The 16564-nt window shown below is 41.9% G+C and overlaps 1 protein-coding gene across 12 annotated transcripts in view; it reads right to left on the reverse strand.

The window, feature by feature from the left end:
* HFM1 (helicase for meiosis 1) overlaps positions 1 to 16564 on the reverse strand; it is a 164248-nt gene that overhangs the window by 71258 nt on the left and 76426 nt on the right. For all 12 annotated transcript variants that reach the window (XM_061633640.1, XM_061633646.1, XM_061633648.1 and 9 more), the window contains 3 exons: positions 10264 to 10409; positions 8782 to 8876; positions 6392 to 6525 (listed from right to left, as the gene is read on the reverse strand). In XM_061633640.1, the coding sequence (XP_061489624.1) occupies positions 6392 to 6525; positions 8782 to 8876; positions 10264 to 10409 (375 nt within the window). The remainder of the gene's footprint in view (positions 1 to 6391; positions 6526 to 8781; positions 8877 to 10263; positions 10410 to 16564) is intronic.

Genomic DNA, 16564 nt, shown 5'->3' on the forward strand with positions numbered 1-16564 from the left:
GGGTGTATTTTATCACCCTATTTGTTTAATCTACACACAGAATGTATACGGAAAGCAGGATTAGACCAAGATGAAGGAGCTGTGAAAATTGGAGGGAGAAATACAAATAATTTAAGATATGCAGACAATATCATACTACTAGCAGAAACCGGTAATGATTTGAAACGATTGCTGTTGAAAGTTAAAGAGGAAAGCACAAAAGCAGGACTACAGCTGAACGTCAAGAAGGCTAAAGTAATAACAGAAGAGGAATACCTCCAAAATGGAGACAATAGTCAAGAAAACAGAAGAAGGCTAGGACTGGGGAGGGCAGCTATGAGAAAACTAGAAAAGGTTCTCAAATGCAAAGATGTATCACTGAACACAGGGCCAGTTCTAAAGGGTGGCTAGGTGGGGCACTGACCAAGGGCCCCTGGAGCTACAGGGGCCCCTAAGGGGCCCCTCCGCTCACCTTCCACGATCCATGGCAAGAGCCACAGATCGCAGGGCAGCAGCTTCCACCTGCCCACTATTCCCTTGCCCCACCTACCTGTCTCTTGCCTTTTAGCACTGCCCTTAATGACGATGGTGGCCAAGGTTTTCCTAAGGTGCTGAAGCCCCTGCCGCCATCTTGGTTGATGGCAGGGATGCGTGCGTGTAGCACGCACGCATGCCATCAACCAAGATAGCGGTGAAGGCTTCATCCCCTTAGGGAAACCATGGCCGCCATCTTGGTTAATGGCAATGCTATAAGATAGGTGACAGGTAGGTGGGGGGCATGGGGGCCCCCGCTCATGCGCACACACACACACACCAGGGCCCGGAGGAAGCTGATGCCCAAGGGCGTCAGCATGCCTGGGGCGGGCCCTGACTGAACACAAAGTTAGGATCATTCAGACCATGGCATTCCCAATCACTATGTATGGATGTGAAAGTTGGACAGTGAAAAAAGTGGATAAGAGAAAAATCAACTCATTTGAAATGTGTTGGAGGAGAGCTTTGGGGATACCATGGACTGCGAAAAAGCAAATAATTGGGTGTTAGAACAAATTAAACCAGAACTAGAAGCTAAAATGATGAAACTGAGGTTATCATACTTTGGATACATAATGAGATGATTCACTAGAAAAGACAATAATGCTGGGAAAAACACAAGGGAGTAGAAAAAGAGGAAAGCCGAACGAGAGATGGATTGATACCATAAAGGAAGCCACAGACCTGAACTTACAAGATCTGAACAGGGTGGTGTATAACATATGCTATTGGAGGTTGGTGATTCATGAAAAATGGAAATGGACTGCCTTCAAGTCGATCCCAACTTACGGCGACCCTGTGAATAGGGCTTTCATGGTAAGCAGTATTCAGAAGTGGTTTACCATTGCCTTCCTCTGAGGCTGAGAGGCAGTGACTGGCCCAAGGTCACCCAGTGAGCTTCATGGCTGTGTAGGGATTAGAATCCTGGTCTCCCAGTTTGTAGTCCAACACTCTAACCACTACACCACACTGGTTACCATAAGTCTTAATTGACTTGAAGGCACTTGACAACAAACTATATACAGTTTATTTATGAGAATATGCAGCATAAGAAACCAAACTAGGGATGAAAACAAAGGCTCAGAAAAGTACTTATTTTTAGTTTTCCTAGTTTAGAATGCCTTCAGTATCTGCCATTTCACTGTATTGCCTGCTTCCCAAAAATGAAATTTTGAGATCTTACTACATTAATAACCAGAAGAAAACAATGTTAATCAACGTCCTGCAATTCTATTGGTTTTAACAAATATATACATTTGTTCTGAATTGCTTATTATGAATATTTTTCCATTTACTAATAAAATAGTTTCACATGTATCTTAAAAGAATTGAAGTCAGTGTGAAAACAGTTGTAGAGAAAGGTGCTAAATGTCCTAACTGTTATCATTTAAGGGCATTTCAACAAAGTAACTATTCCGTTTACCACTTCTTTCCTTTCTTTCACAGCTCTGAAAAGCAGCTGTTCTATGTACAGAGAGATCCTACTGTGCTGAACACCCCAGAATGCCTTATGCTGTGGTGTTGACAGCAAGTAGGATCAGTGCAGAAGGAGAAACTCTGCCTTCAGGGGGAAATAGATCTCTTTTCACTTGATATGAAATGCTTTTCTGAATTTTAATGTTCTCTTTTTGATTCTCTATAAAAACAAGTCTATTTAGACGAAAACTAGAAAATGCACACAGTACTTAATAAAAGTGAACTGAATTTCCTTTAAAAGCAGACTTACAGCTTAATACTGACTAACAGAGGCAAAATATTAGTACTGCCTTCTTATGTGATGATGTTTCTATCTGGGCCATGTTCAAGGTCTTGTTACAAAGCCCTGAACAACCTAGGACCAGGTTACCTGAAATATCGCTTGCCCCTGTATGGACCTGTAAGATCACTTACATCATTTGGGGAAATTTTACTCATGGCACACCTTACAGAATATCATAGAACATTTTCTGCCATTGCCTCTACACTGTGGAATGTCATTTCTTCTGCCATACGTGAAGCATCATCCATCAGTTGCTTCAGAAGTCTTGTAAAGACATATCTTTTTGCCCAGGCTTTCCCTAACCCGTAAGACTGGACCCTGTTATTACTGAATGCCTGTTTTTGTCTGTTTTTATAATAATGTTTTACTGTTTTTTATGTTGTATCTCTGTTTCTACCATACTTTTTATTGTTGTTCTGTTGCATACTGCTTGGAGATTTTAAAATATTAAGTGTTTTAGAAATGTTTTTAAATAAATAAAATATTGTAGCATGTTGCATAGCGAAAAACTATATCAAACCTACTAATGAAGAAATTGAAATCATATTCTAAAATAAGCCTGTTAAACTTCTAGATCCTGCCAGGGCCATCTTACTATGAAGCAAAATGAAGAGGATCTTCATGCATAATATTTCAAAGGGAGGTAATTTTTCTGTATCCCTCTGGTATAATTTTGTCTTTGGGGTGCTGGCCATTTTGTGACCTTTCAGGTACTTGATAAAACCTCTGATTTTGCAACAGATGCTGGTCTTTTACATCTAGCAGCTTGCAATATGCAGCTGATACGCAATAACAGCCCTGGATTTGCAAGTCTAGCAGAGCTGGCAGAGTTCTTAAAAAGAAATAAAATGAATTATGGTCTGATAGTAAGTGAGACATAAAGATATCACAAATCCTTGCATGTATGGGAAACATCAACTACGCAATAAACATCCATCTGGAGGCATCTGACCACTGAAATATAATCAGGCATTACATTCCACATGCTGTTTGTGAGGTGAAAACAGTGGTAAGATTTCAACACCTTCTCCCAAACAGAAGAAGCAAATACAGTACTCATGGATGTTGGCAGCCAGTTTCTACAAGTTATGCAGGTGACTACTTGCAGCTAAACTTATTTGCTTCCATAGCACAGTAGCCTGCAAGGACAGTCTCCCTTTTCTATGGTCTCACAAGGGAAGGAAGGGGAAGAAATAATGTTAAAGGTAATAGTAAAATAAAGCTAGCCAAAGAGACAAATTTTAACATAGAAATTTCCAAGTATTGGCATCAGCCCTGAAGACAGCCTTCCTTGTTAGGTGGGGCAGCCACGTTTCTAGGTGGGGCATTGTGGGGGAAGGAGCATAACGCCAGCCAATTCCACATACACACACTACTAGAAAGGATGTGAGGGCTGGGCCAAGGGAAGGGACAGTGACTTTTCCCTTCACTCCTCTTCCATCCAGAGGGTGTGTTAACTTACATGAATCTTACGTAATCTTACATAATCCAAATTTAATCTGGATAGCTTTAAAAAAGGATCAGACACATTCATGAAGGATAAGGCTATCAATGGCTACTAGCCATGATGACTGTGCTCTTCCACCACAGTCATAGGCAGTATGCTTCTGAAAACCAGTTGCCAGCTGCAGAAGGGGAGAATGCTCTTGCACTCAGGACCTGCAAGCGGGCTTCTCATGGGCACCTGGTTGGCCACTGTGAGAACAGGATGCTGGACTAGATGGGTCACTGGCCTGATCCAGCAGGCTCTTCTTATATTCATAATTGGTTGAACTATCTCACCCTTTTTTGAGAGATCCCTAGGAATGCCAGACTCAAAAGCTTAACTGTCCCTATAGCTACAGTCCTCTTTCTCTTTCACCTGTGATCTGTCCCTGTGTTCTGATTCTTCTTGAAATGAACTACTTTGGTAATGACAGTGAGCTTCTGAGTTTGGCATTGATGCTGCATTACATATCTGTTTTAAATTCCACCTGAAAAACAAACTTGTCCATACTACAAGTTTAGGGAAGGCCATAGAGAAAATAAATTCTATAGGGTGTGTTTGTTAACTTCTCCTTGAGATTCCCTCCTTCTAGTCTTGTTTCTGACCTTTAGATGTTCATTCCTGTTAGACAATCAAGGGAAAACTTTTTAACTGGCTGCTATACAAAGGACTAAATAAGCAATTGGAAACTAACTGTGGAAAGCAATTGGATTTTTGTTGTTGTTGCTGGGGTGATTTTTCTGTCTACAAACACCGAAAAGGCATCATGCTGTGCTGCACATACAGTAGGACCCCGCTTGTCGGTGCCCCGCTAATACAGGGCATTCCGCTAATACGGCGGCACCAGCAGGGCGATCAGCTGTAGCACAGGAAGCTCCAGCCACTGCGCTCCAGCTGACAGCTATCAGCTGGAGTGTGCAAGCTCCCTGCGCTCCAGCTGATTGCGCGCTCCAGCTGACAGGGATCAGCTGGAGCACACGAGCTCCCTGTGCTCCAGCTCATCAGCTGGAGCATGATCAGCTGTAGGGCGGGGAGCTCGCACGCTAGCGCTGAGTAGGGCCCCACTTTCCGGTGGTTTTTGCTTTTCAGCGGGGACCTGGAACGGAACCTGCCGTATGAGTGGGGCCCTACTGTATTGGGAAAATTAGGCCTGAGTTACAGCTTAGGTGGCCAGCCAGCCAGATAGCTAACTGTAGTGTACACACCAATATTTCTACTCCTCTAGGGCTATTTTCATCCTTTGCTATTAAGTATTCAAGAAAAAGAAGAAATAGCCATTATGTGACTGCTTTAAAAGAGTAAAGGGTAGCCATTTTTTCCAGATCACTTTTAAGTTATCTCTTTATTTCACCCTTTAGCAATAAGCACCGAATCCTGCTCTACTCATTATAACTGCAAAATAAACAAACACTTCTTACTGGTGGCAAACAAACATACTCCTTTATGGTTGGCTGGGTAGACAGCACAAATGAAAATGAAAAGCAGAGCAAACGAAAGTCCAAGGGGTAGAGTCTAACTCTACCCATAACACAAAGTTCTAATATTTAACTCTTCAAGGGTTATATTACTATATAGGCTTTTTTCATGATCACTTAAGTAATTATAGGGTGATACATGATCATGAAAAATCCACCCTTAGTCAGGGGAAGTCTTGAGTGAGCAGACTTTTGGGGGCTGTTTCAGATGAGGCTTTTGTTATGCATTCCCACTGCCTTATTCACTGAATTTTTCAGAGGGTCCTATTCTTACATTGCTCCCATTTTAAAAACAAGTTGTCATTCTTTAAATGGAGGTTGTAATTTCTGTCACATCACAAATTAAAAACAAGACAATTTCCCCAAAACATCCTGGGGGGAGTGAAGGATAGCTCTGGGGGAGCAGCATTGTCATCCCCCTCCCAGTGGAGGGCAAGCGAGCAGGCACAGGTGGGCGGGCAGCTCCCTCCCTGCAATCCGTGGCACTACACCCCCACCATAACAAGGGCGAGCGAGGGGGGGGAGAGAGCGATGTATGGAAAAGCGAAACAATCAGCTGTTGCAGGGGGAGCTTCAGGGGGCAAGCACTGTCAGCTGGAGCTCCCCGCATTACAGCTGATCAATGTTTCGCTTTACGGCGGGGGTCTGGTCCCTAACCAATCAATCAGTATATTTATTTCGGTCATAGACCAGCAAATAAAATAAATAAATAACGTCCAAAACACTATACAAGAAATCAGCATTTTGAACTACATCACTATTGTCAGTATATGCATATCCTGATAAAATCGTAAAACAGCATTAAAAAACTTGCAATGTCCTCCTCCTACAAACAATCGTGGCTGCACAAAAGCTGGCCACCTTGGTTGTAACCTGGGGGTTCTGGTCTGCTAGCAGGTAATGTACATAGCTTGCATCAGAGCTGCCAGGATTTTTTTGTAAAATCAGAGTGATAAAAATAAATCGTAAGTCCCGATATAAAGGGCAATATAGTAAGACATGACCTACAGTCCCTAACCTGCCATATAAGTGGGGCCCTACTGTATAACTAATTTATTTTTCAAAATGTGACTACTTTATTACAACTAACTTTATTACAGACAAATCACAGCATATTTTAATGAATGCTGCAGTCCAGAAAAAGTAAGAATAACCAACCATAGTGAGCTGGATTCTTCAAAGCTCTGATGTAGAGGAAAGTTGATCGTATCCATTCTAAAGCTATGTTCGCATCAGTGATGGTGTGGAGCACTATTTCAGCATTTAAGTGTTCAATAAGATGTGTGTGCAAACTAAGAAAATCAGAAAGTAAATACATACAGATGAAACATACCAAATATCTACCAATAGCAAGCAACATGCTATATTCTTAAAATTAGACATAGGTAACTGCAGGTTTGGGGGCAAAATCTAGATCTTCCCATTGAGCCACTAGAATAGCCCCTATTCCAAGGACCATCACACTCCACTGTTACGTAGATACACTGTCAAAGGGCTCTTTAACATACCTCCTTGTTAGTGCAAACAACAACTGAAGCTCTGTAAATACTTATACCCTTACGCACCCATGAGAGTGTGAGAGAACAGCTTAGATGTGTGAGAACACTGCAAAAAAAACCCAACAACTCACAGTTGCTGTATGCTCTGTGTAAGAACAAATAAAGGAGGGCTCTCCTTGTTCCTTGTTTAGTATGAGAGCAAGTAAGTGAGCAGAGCAAATGTTTCTGGCCCTTCAGGTCCTGCTCAGTTCAAAATATGACCCTTGTTAATAATTAGTTTCCAACCAGGCCAATAGATATTTTATTGCTTCTTATTCCTAATGAGTTGTATCTGATTGGCATCCCTCCATTTACGAAAGGTTCTCCATAAGCATATGGTTGGCCAACGTGAGAACAGAATGCTGGGCTAGGTGGCTGTTTGGCCTGATCCAGCACAGCTCTACTTATGTTCTTTCATTTTATTAGTGTCAAACATCAGCAGAACAGGAATCAAGGCAACCTTCAGTGATTCTCCCTTCCTGACAACCTGCCACTCTACCTCCCATACTGTTCTGGAGGGTCTCCCAATCCTCCAAAGCAAATTTGCGGTAGGAGTGTATGAATCACTGAAGATTACTAATCCACTAACAGAAGCTTCCACTGGATCAAAAAGCCATCCATTAGCAGAGGGACACCAACTGGATAGAATCCACTGCATTGAAAATATACTCTCAATCAGGGGTTTACAAACCGTGGTCCGTGGACCACCAGTAATCCATAAACTTCATTCAAGTAGTCCACAGTATGTCTGTAGATTTGTGGTTGAAGACAGGAGATAGCATATCCATTGCATTAAATATTCATATTGATTCTAACTGTATTGTATTGTTTCTTTTATTTCTTTTAATGTATTTTATTGCATTACATTTTGAATTTCATGGAATACAATAAATATAATATAAAAGAAATATAAGAAGCAATTAAAATACAATTAAAAACCATACAGCATCTAGCACATTATAATTTCTAGAACAGGGAGATAAATAATTAGGTGATCTGCCAAGACTCTCAGCAATTTTCAAGTGGTCCATGGGGAAAAAAAGTTTGGGAACCATTGCTCTAAACAGTACAATAATAAAATTAGAAACCTATAGTAAAGCCTCAATTAAATATATTTTCATGTATTAGTAGGTTAAATGTCCATTGCTATGTACAAGGATCTCAACCCCCACTTAAGGGATGGTCCAGTCACCTGCTTGATACTACACGTACCTCTGAGAGTGGGGATTTCCCATGTGGCAGAAGCCAAACGGACTTCCAAGCACAGCTCCAGGAAAGAGCTCTGTGCATTGAAACCTGTTCCCACACACATATTGCTTTTCTTGGATCAAAGTGAATAATGAAATATTATTTTCATTGTTAATTCTAATTTTGGAAACTTTTGATTTGCCAAAATTTATGTGCTACAGAAATTATGAAAAAAAACTCAGATTATAATAGAAGGTCAAACCTAAGCATATTTAGGACCAAATTACACATGATGATCAGATCTTCTCCCTGTATTTTCATTTTTAATTAAAAATAGCTGTTAGGGGCTCAGAACTGCATCAGAACAACAGTGCTGGAGGAGGGTGAGCTTTACCGTTTCTCCCCAGACCATTTCCACCATTCACCTCTAAAGCTGATCTATGCCCAGAGAGAGAGAGAGAGAGAAACCCAGGAACTTGTGTTTATTTTCTTCTTTTATTTCACTGTTTTCATCAAATTAAACACTGAAGTACTGTACACAATTATATGAATGGGACTTTCAAGCATGTAACTATGTGAAAGATTGCAACACAGGCTTGTTTCTGTTCAGATTATTATAGAAATATTCAAGAAAACTTTGGTGTGGATTTTTATTTGTCTTGTTGATTAGTATTCTCCCACATGCAGAGAATATAAAGATTTCCCATACCTCCCTTTCTTCACAGGCCTATCTTCATGATCCATAAGATAAATTTCTTTGAAATAAACAAACATGTTTTAGACTGTATTTCCAACCACATAGAGAAAAATGGCTTAAGTTACCTGCTTTCGATTGTATCTGCACCATTTAACATCTGAACATACTTGTCTCTAGTACTTAGCCTTGTCATGATAACTGCTGTGGCTGTTGTATCAAACTTGGGGGGGGAAACAGAAGAACACCTTAAAATAGAGTAGGAATTAGCTAAAATTTAAGTGTCAACTAATATGATGTTCAGACACTGAAATATTCCAACTCAAAATTTCTGTATTGAAAATCATGATCAGGGAAGTAACCTAGAACTTTAACTAGGCATTTGGTGGATGACAGACATGGTTTCTGCAACCCTGAGATCACTGGTCAAATGTTTTTAAATGTTTTTAGAATGCTTTTGAAAGAATTGTTTTATTGCAAAGTGTTTGCCGCCATTGAATATATTGAATAATAATAACATTATTATTATTATTATTATTATTATTATTATTTAGTAACAATAATGGGAACATCTTGGAAATCTTTACTTTAACTTAAGGTACTAGGCAGGGCTATCCCTATCTACATTGTTTTTTTGTACTCTTTATTGAATTGCTGGCAGATAGCCGTAAGACAAAGTCTTAAAATCAAGGGATTCAGATAAACAATGAGTACAGTAGGGCCCCACTCATACGGCGGGTTACGTTCCGGACCCCGCTGTAATATAGGCTGAACATACATTTAGATTATATTATTTAATCAATTCCTTCAAAAACAAACTCTTTGAAAGAAACAGTAAACATCAACAGTTTGGTCTATCAACAGTTTTGGTCCTAATGGGGCCACTCCACACCCTGCTTTCAACACATGGACGGAACAGATAACAGCCTAAGAAAAACCCTGTAACACCAATAGTTTCACTGATTACCAACAAAAGCTTTGAAAATGAAAGAATCCCAGCCAGTTTACCACTAATTTTGTGTCTTACACTGTCAAAATATGAGACTTTTGTTACACATTCCATTTTAAGTTTTTCTGGTAAAAAATAAAAGTGGGAGCACAGAATCCTTTTAGGCAAATATTAAATTTCATTCCAACAAATGTGGATCCACTATATAGAACTAAAGTAATGATGGCTCGTAAAACATATACAGTGGATTGATTTTTCAAATATGGCACATCTAGATAATTCAAACAGTACTGTGAATTGTTGGTTTTTGTATGAGAGATTTCCTGTTTGATTTTTTTTTGTTAGATATTCAGTAGATATTTCTTCAACAAATAACTCAGAAACTAATTTAGTTTGTAGAAGCCCATTGCATCAATTTTATATTTTCTAGTAAACAAGACTATGTTAATTATACAGATATAGCTGGGTACATAAAAACTTCAGAAACATCTGTAACTACAGAACTCCCAGGGCTCCTACTGGGAAGATGGGTGGGATATAAATCTAATAAATAAATAAAATAAACTTTCATTTAATATTTTGATATCATTGCTGTTGTAGTACATCATTATTTTTACTACTCTCATATTAAAAATGGTTTTAAATGACAGATTCAACTTACTTGAGGTCTTCCTGCTCTTCCAATCATTTGCAAAATGTCAGTTTCACTGTATTCCTGAAACATTCCTCCAGCATAATGCATTGTTGATTTTATAACTACCAGGTGTGCTGGTAAATTTACCCCCATAGCAAGGGTACTTGTAGTAACTGCAAACATTTAAATGCTTTTTAAATTAAATGTTTCAGAAAGCAACAGACAAGCACAATTCTGTAGCATACTGACTACTTTAAATATACCATCCATTCATATCTCTTTCATTATATTTGAAAGTATAAAAACTGGTTGTCACATATTTCCTGCAAGCTCCCACCCACATCATTTTTAGAACATGTTGTGATGTCTCTGGTGCAACCACATTAGGAATACTGTGTACATTTCTGGTTACTGTACCTCAAAAAGGATATTATAGAGCTGGAAAAGGTACAGAAGAAGAGCAACCAAAATTATCAGAGGGTTGGAATAACTTCATTATGAGGAAAGTTTACAGAAAAAGGGCAAGTAAGGAGGGCATTATAGATGTGTATAAAATTATGTATGGTGTAGAGAATAGACATTTGGTTTTTCCGTGAAATGGTCTTTTCTGTGCATGGAAAGATGATCTCAAGTGGGTAACTAGTTCCACCTTTTGGTTGAAGGCAGAAAGAGCGCTGTTTGATTTTGCAGGGACTTCCCGTTCTCCCTGGCTACTTGCAACTGTTCTTTGATAACTAGCCAACTAGATGAGTAAATGTAGATAAAGCGACCAAAGAGATTGGAAAACAGAACAGCATTCACACACACTCTGCTAATAACAGAAAAATAGAATCAATGTTGGCAGCCCAGCACCCCGTAGGGAGTGGCCCTGAGATCAACTTGATATGCATGGAGAAGACCATTTCACAGTAAGACCAAATGTCGCTTCTCCTGTGCATGGAAAGATTATCTCAGGTGGGACATACCAAAGCTGACCCATGGAGAGAGGGAAATGAGCTGGGCTGTACAATACTATTGCCCTGGGAGAAAGTGCTATAACACTCTCCTCCCGAAGGCAGCCTTGGCAGATGCGTAAGCATCTATTTTGTAATGCTTGACAAACATGTTAGGACTAACCTATGTTGGTGCTCTGCAGATCTCCTGAAGAAAAGCATTGAAGGAAAAGGTGCTGCCGTGGTAGAATGCACCACTGTCTTGGCAGGCAGGGTCAAATTCAAGGTGGCGTATGCCAGGGTGATACATGCTTTAATCCACCTGGCCAAAGTTGAGGTGGAAATTTTCTTTCCTAATGAAGCTGGGTGAAAAAAAACAGACTATCTGTTCAGCAGAAAAGCTTTGTTTTAGATATATAAACTTTTAGGGCCCTGTGCACATCCTAGGAGTGCCATGCCTTCTCTGTGGGATGGACTGGGGAAGGGCAGAAAGAAGGTAACACAAGTTCCTGCTGACAGTGAAAGTTAGAAATCACTTTAGGATGAAACAAAGGGATAGTGCAGAGAATGACCCTATCCTTATGAAAAACACAGTAACATTTATTCAGACAAAGCATCCAGCTCAGACACTCTTCAAGCAGAAGTGATAGCCACAAGAAACAAGACTTTAAAGGAAAGTAGACAAAGAGAGACTGGAGGGCACCCTTCTATAGATTTGGTCCATGTACCCACCATAGGAGTGACTGGCGCACCGCCGAAGACAGCATCACCTGTCAGTGTTGCCTTGCAGCTATGTCATCTTGAAATGGTAGCAGTGCCCATTGAAGAGGTTGAGAGTGATGTCTTATCCAGGGAGTAGTTTGACATCTTGAGACCATCAGACCCAGAGCCACTGCATGAGGTCTACCAAGTGCAAAGCAAGAATGGATAATATCGCTAGCATACCTTCTTTATTCCGTCCTGTGCCAATGCTATAGCCCTAGTTCCGAGTCTGTTGTGGCTCCCAAGTGAACAATGCAAAGAGATAGCGATAACTGGCTCTTGGCATGGTTGATTAGGAAACCATGATCTTTCAAGCAAGCTAGAGTCACATGAAGATAATTCCATGACTTCTGTAGCGATGAGGACCAAATTAAAAAATCACCTAGATAGGGATACACATGAATCCCTTTCATTCTGAGGTACGCCACCAGGGTAACAACAATCTTTGTGAATACCCTGGGAGCAGATGACAGACCAAAGGTCATGGCCCTGTACTGGAAGTGGTTTTCCCCCATCACGAACCTGAGGTAGTGTCTGTGAGATTGAAAGATGGGGACATGCAGGTAATCCTTTAAATTGATGGAAGTCAGGAAATCCCCCTATCTCAGGGTCTCCTTGATCAACAATAAGGCTTCCATGCAAAACTTGCAGTAAGAGACATACTCGTTCAGACTTTTCAGGTCAAGTACTGCTCTGTGGGAGCCATATTTCTTTGGGACCATTAAAAAATTGAATAATTTCCAGAGAACCTCTCCCCTAGAGGCATTGGCTCAATAGCCACAATTCACAACAGATGTATGATGGCTTCCTGAATCCTGGCCCTCTTGTCCAGAGATGTGGATATGTAGGAGGGTACAAACCTCAGTGGCAGTGGGGAAGTGAACTCCAGGTGAAGTCCTTGCCACAAGGTCTGTAGGACCCATTGATCCGATGAAACCTTCCTCCACCAATGAGAGCCACTGAAGATGACCTCCCACTGGTGTAGCAGTGGTGTCAGAACTGATGTTTATTTCCCTGCAATTGAGAACCAAACCTTTGCTCTCCCAGATGGTCTGGAACCTCAAAAGGGCTGAGCAGTTTGGTAAGGGTGAAAAGATCTACAAAAATATCTTCTGTCCTCTCTTTTCCTGGTAGAAGGCATTGACTTATTTTCTTTTGACTCTAGGACTCTTGCCAAAGCAGCATTTCCAAATAACTTGCCCCCTATGTAGGGCTCCAAAGCCAAACTGGAGTGAGCAGTAGGGTCAGCCTCCCAGTGACACAACCATAGGGTCCTCCTAGTAAAAAACCCAGTCACCAACAACCTTGTGGAAAACTGCATGGAATCCATGGCTGCATCTGCCATGAAAGTTACAGCATGGGAGAATTTTAGTAGAGACTTTTGGACTCTAGATGGGTCCTGCTGCAGACCATCCATTAAGTCCTCCAGCCAGAGAAGGGAAGCTCATACAAATACTGAAGAAGCCACCACTGCCCGGATTGATAAGGCACTAGCCTCATGAACCCTTCTAAGACCCTGATTCATTTTGCAGTCTGTTGATCCTTAAGATGAGCGTCCAAGTTTTTTGGGTTCAAGGATGAATTCAGCAAGCTCACTATAGGGGCAACTACTAGAGGAACTTTTAGTTGATCCATAATATGCTGCTCAAGTGTATAGTATTTATCTGCTGTAGGCACCAACTTCTTGAATTGCAAAGGAACATCAAACTCGGACTTAATCACCTTTGGGAGTAATGAAGGAAGTTTAAGGACCCTTGACTTGAGTTTTGGGTCCAGACACACTGCCGCTACTCTAGAGGCTGAGGGGCCTGATGAATCCTCTGAAGGATTCAGACTTAATGCCTCCATAGCCTTGCCCAACAGGGGAAGAAAGTGAGCCTCCTGAAAAATCCGGTTAGTGGAAAATTCTTCTGATTCTGAATCTTCACCCCACTCTTCTTCACCCAGAACAATTAACTCATAGTCAGGATCTACTATGTGATCTACTATATGATCTTCCAGTCAATGAGAGTGCCTACCCTGGTGACAGGATGGGGATCCGGTGATACACGGTTATGAGAGATGAGAGAGTTTGAGTAGAGTGCTGTGTCCATTGTGCCCTGGGTGGAATTGGGACCGATGACCTGGCAACATTAATGCCGGCCTGCCCAGGAGGCAGGGGAGAAGCAGCTTGGTGCATAACGACGTGTTGTTGCGGAGAAACTTCTTAAGAAGCTCCATAATGCAAGAAAGAGGACAACACCTCCCTAGTTAGGTCTAGCAAAAGAGCGTCCCTCGGTTGATCTTTCAGTTGCTTCAGCATCTGTGTTGAAAACTGTAACTGCACATTTGTGCTTAACAGGAGGTAGTCTGAGTTTCCATAGGTGTAGGAGTGACTGAGTGAACCACCACCCCCTGCATATGTAGCCTGTGCTGAAGGTGAAGTCTGCATCTCCTGTAGGGGTGGGTAGGATATGTGTACATCCTGAAACCCCCAAAAATCCTCAGGAGAACTTGTGGAGAAGATGGTTCCTAGGGCCACAGCAAATTGCCCCTCTTCCTCACCTGACAGAGGTTGCCCGCTCCCAGGTTCTTGGTCCCTCTGAGATCTACATGATGCGCTGTGTGAACTTTCTCTTATGGCACCTCCCCCAGCACCATGTTATTCAATGCTGCCCCGTTCCCGCCTATTTTTCCTTGAGGTAGGATCCAAATCCTCCCTTGAAGCCACCATTCCCGGCACTAAAATCGTCTCAGCAACCTCCTGCCTGCTGGTGGAAGGGTGGGCTGAAACTGCCTCTGATGAGAAAGTACACATAATGTTGGCCACTGCCATTTGATAAAGTGGGGCACGTGGCAAGATCGGGCCTTCGTGATGGCGGCAGCAGCTTGGATATCTTGGCAGGAATCACCAATTTATTGGTTGCCTTTCCCATGGGAGTGGAAAACAGTTTTGCGGGGCTTATAAGGGCGAGCGGCTCTGCTGGTCTTACAGGGACAAGTGGCGGGTGGAAGAAGTACCTGGGTGCGGCAGCAGAAGCCCCTTAGCTGAGGCCGCAGCATCTGGTGAGACAGAGCTGCTGAGGCTGCTCCAGAGAAGGGGAGGCCGTAGTGTTTGGCGAGACAGAGTTGCTGAGGCTGCTCCGGAGAAGTGGGGGAGCAATGAAGCTGGCTGGCAGCAGCAGCCCTAGGGGGTGGATTGCAATCCAAAGCTTGTTGAGAGATTAAAGGTAATTCTTTCCCGCAAGAGGCAAGGAGGATTGGGAATCGGTTTTTTTTTAAGGGAATTACAATGAACACACATGGGGAAAAACCAACACTAATAACAAGGAAACAGAGAAAGAACAAATACAGGCCTGAACCAAAGGTAAGCAGAGAGCAGAATCAATCGTCTTTGGTGAAGGCAGAAAGAGTACTGTTGCAAGTAGCCAGGGAAAGTGGGAAGTTCCTGCAAAATCAAACAGTGCTCTTTCTGCCTTCAGCCACTAGGTGGAGCTAGTTACCCACCTGAGATCATCTTTCCATGCACAGGAGAAAGTGGATAAAGAGAGTGCTTTCTCCTTTCTCTTAATATTAGAACTTGGGGTCATCCAAGGAAGCTGAATGGTGGGAGGTTCAGGATGGACAAAATGAGGTACTTTCCCCACATCAAATATGGAATTTTCTTACACAAGATGTGACCAGAGTGTGGAAGATTATTTTTAAAAAGTAATAAATTACAGTTACAATTACATAACCCAAAAAAGTAGTAATTGCCATTACAATTATAATTGCTCTGAAAGTAACTGATTACATTACTTTTTCTCAGAAGTAATCACTACAATTACATTTTGGTTACTTTTTAAAAAAAATGCCTATAAGGTGCTGGCCATGGCTGCTGCACATCTAAGTGGCCTAAAACAACATTACAAATAAACACACACATACAGAGGTAGTAGAATAATTCTTTTTATCCATAAGATAGCAATGGTGGTCTCTCTGCTGGTAAGGAAGGTGGGGAGGAAGGCAGAGGCCATTACTCAGATCTCTGCACGCCAAACCAAGTGCAACCCCCCCCACTCAGCCAGCAAGCATAATCTCTCTCACTTAACCACCTCCCGGACCGTGCCCTGCCACCAACTAAGGGCCACTCAACCAAGCAAACATTTTCCCCTGAGATGCAAAAAAGTTAAAATATTGCAAACGCAGCACAGTAGCCAGAGATGGTGCTGGAGGCCACTTTGTGTGCCAAGTGCAAACACAGGATTCTCTCTCTCTCTCTCTCTCTCTCTCTCTCTCACACACACACACACACACACACACACACAGAGTCATCTTTCACTTTCACAGTTCTTTATCTCCATTCTGCTGCTGCCTCCTTCTCCTCCTTTATCCATGTTCTTGCCCTCCGGCTCCTTTTTTTCCTCCACTCCATTTTTCTCCACCACTGTCCATTTTTTTAAATAATTGTTTTCTCCACTCCACCCCATCTCACTCTCCACCAAGGTGGTCTCAGGTGTACTGTTGAGATCCCCCAGACTGTTGGTTCTGGGGGATGTCAACATCCATGCCGAGGCCACCTTATCTGGGGCAGCTCAGGATTTCATGGTTTCCATGACAACCATGGGATTGTCCCAACATGCCATTGGCCCAATACATGTAGCAGGGCATACTCT

The sequence above is a fragment of the Rhineura floridana genome, chromosome 6, assembly GCF_030035675.1.
Source record: "Rhineura floridana isolate rRhiFlo1 chromosome 6, rRhiFlo1.hap2, whole genome shotgun sequence".
Lineage (NCBI taxonomy): Eukaryota > Metazoa > Chordata > Lepidosauria > Squamata > Rhineuridae > Rhineura > Rhineura floridana.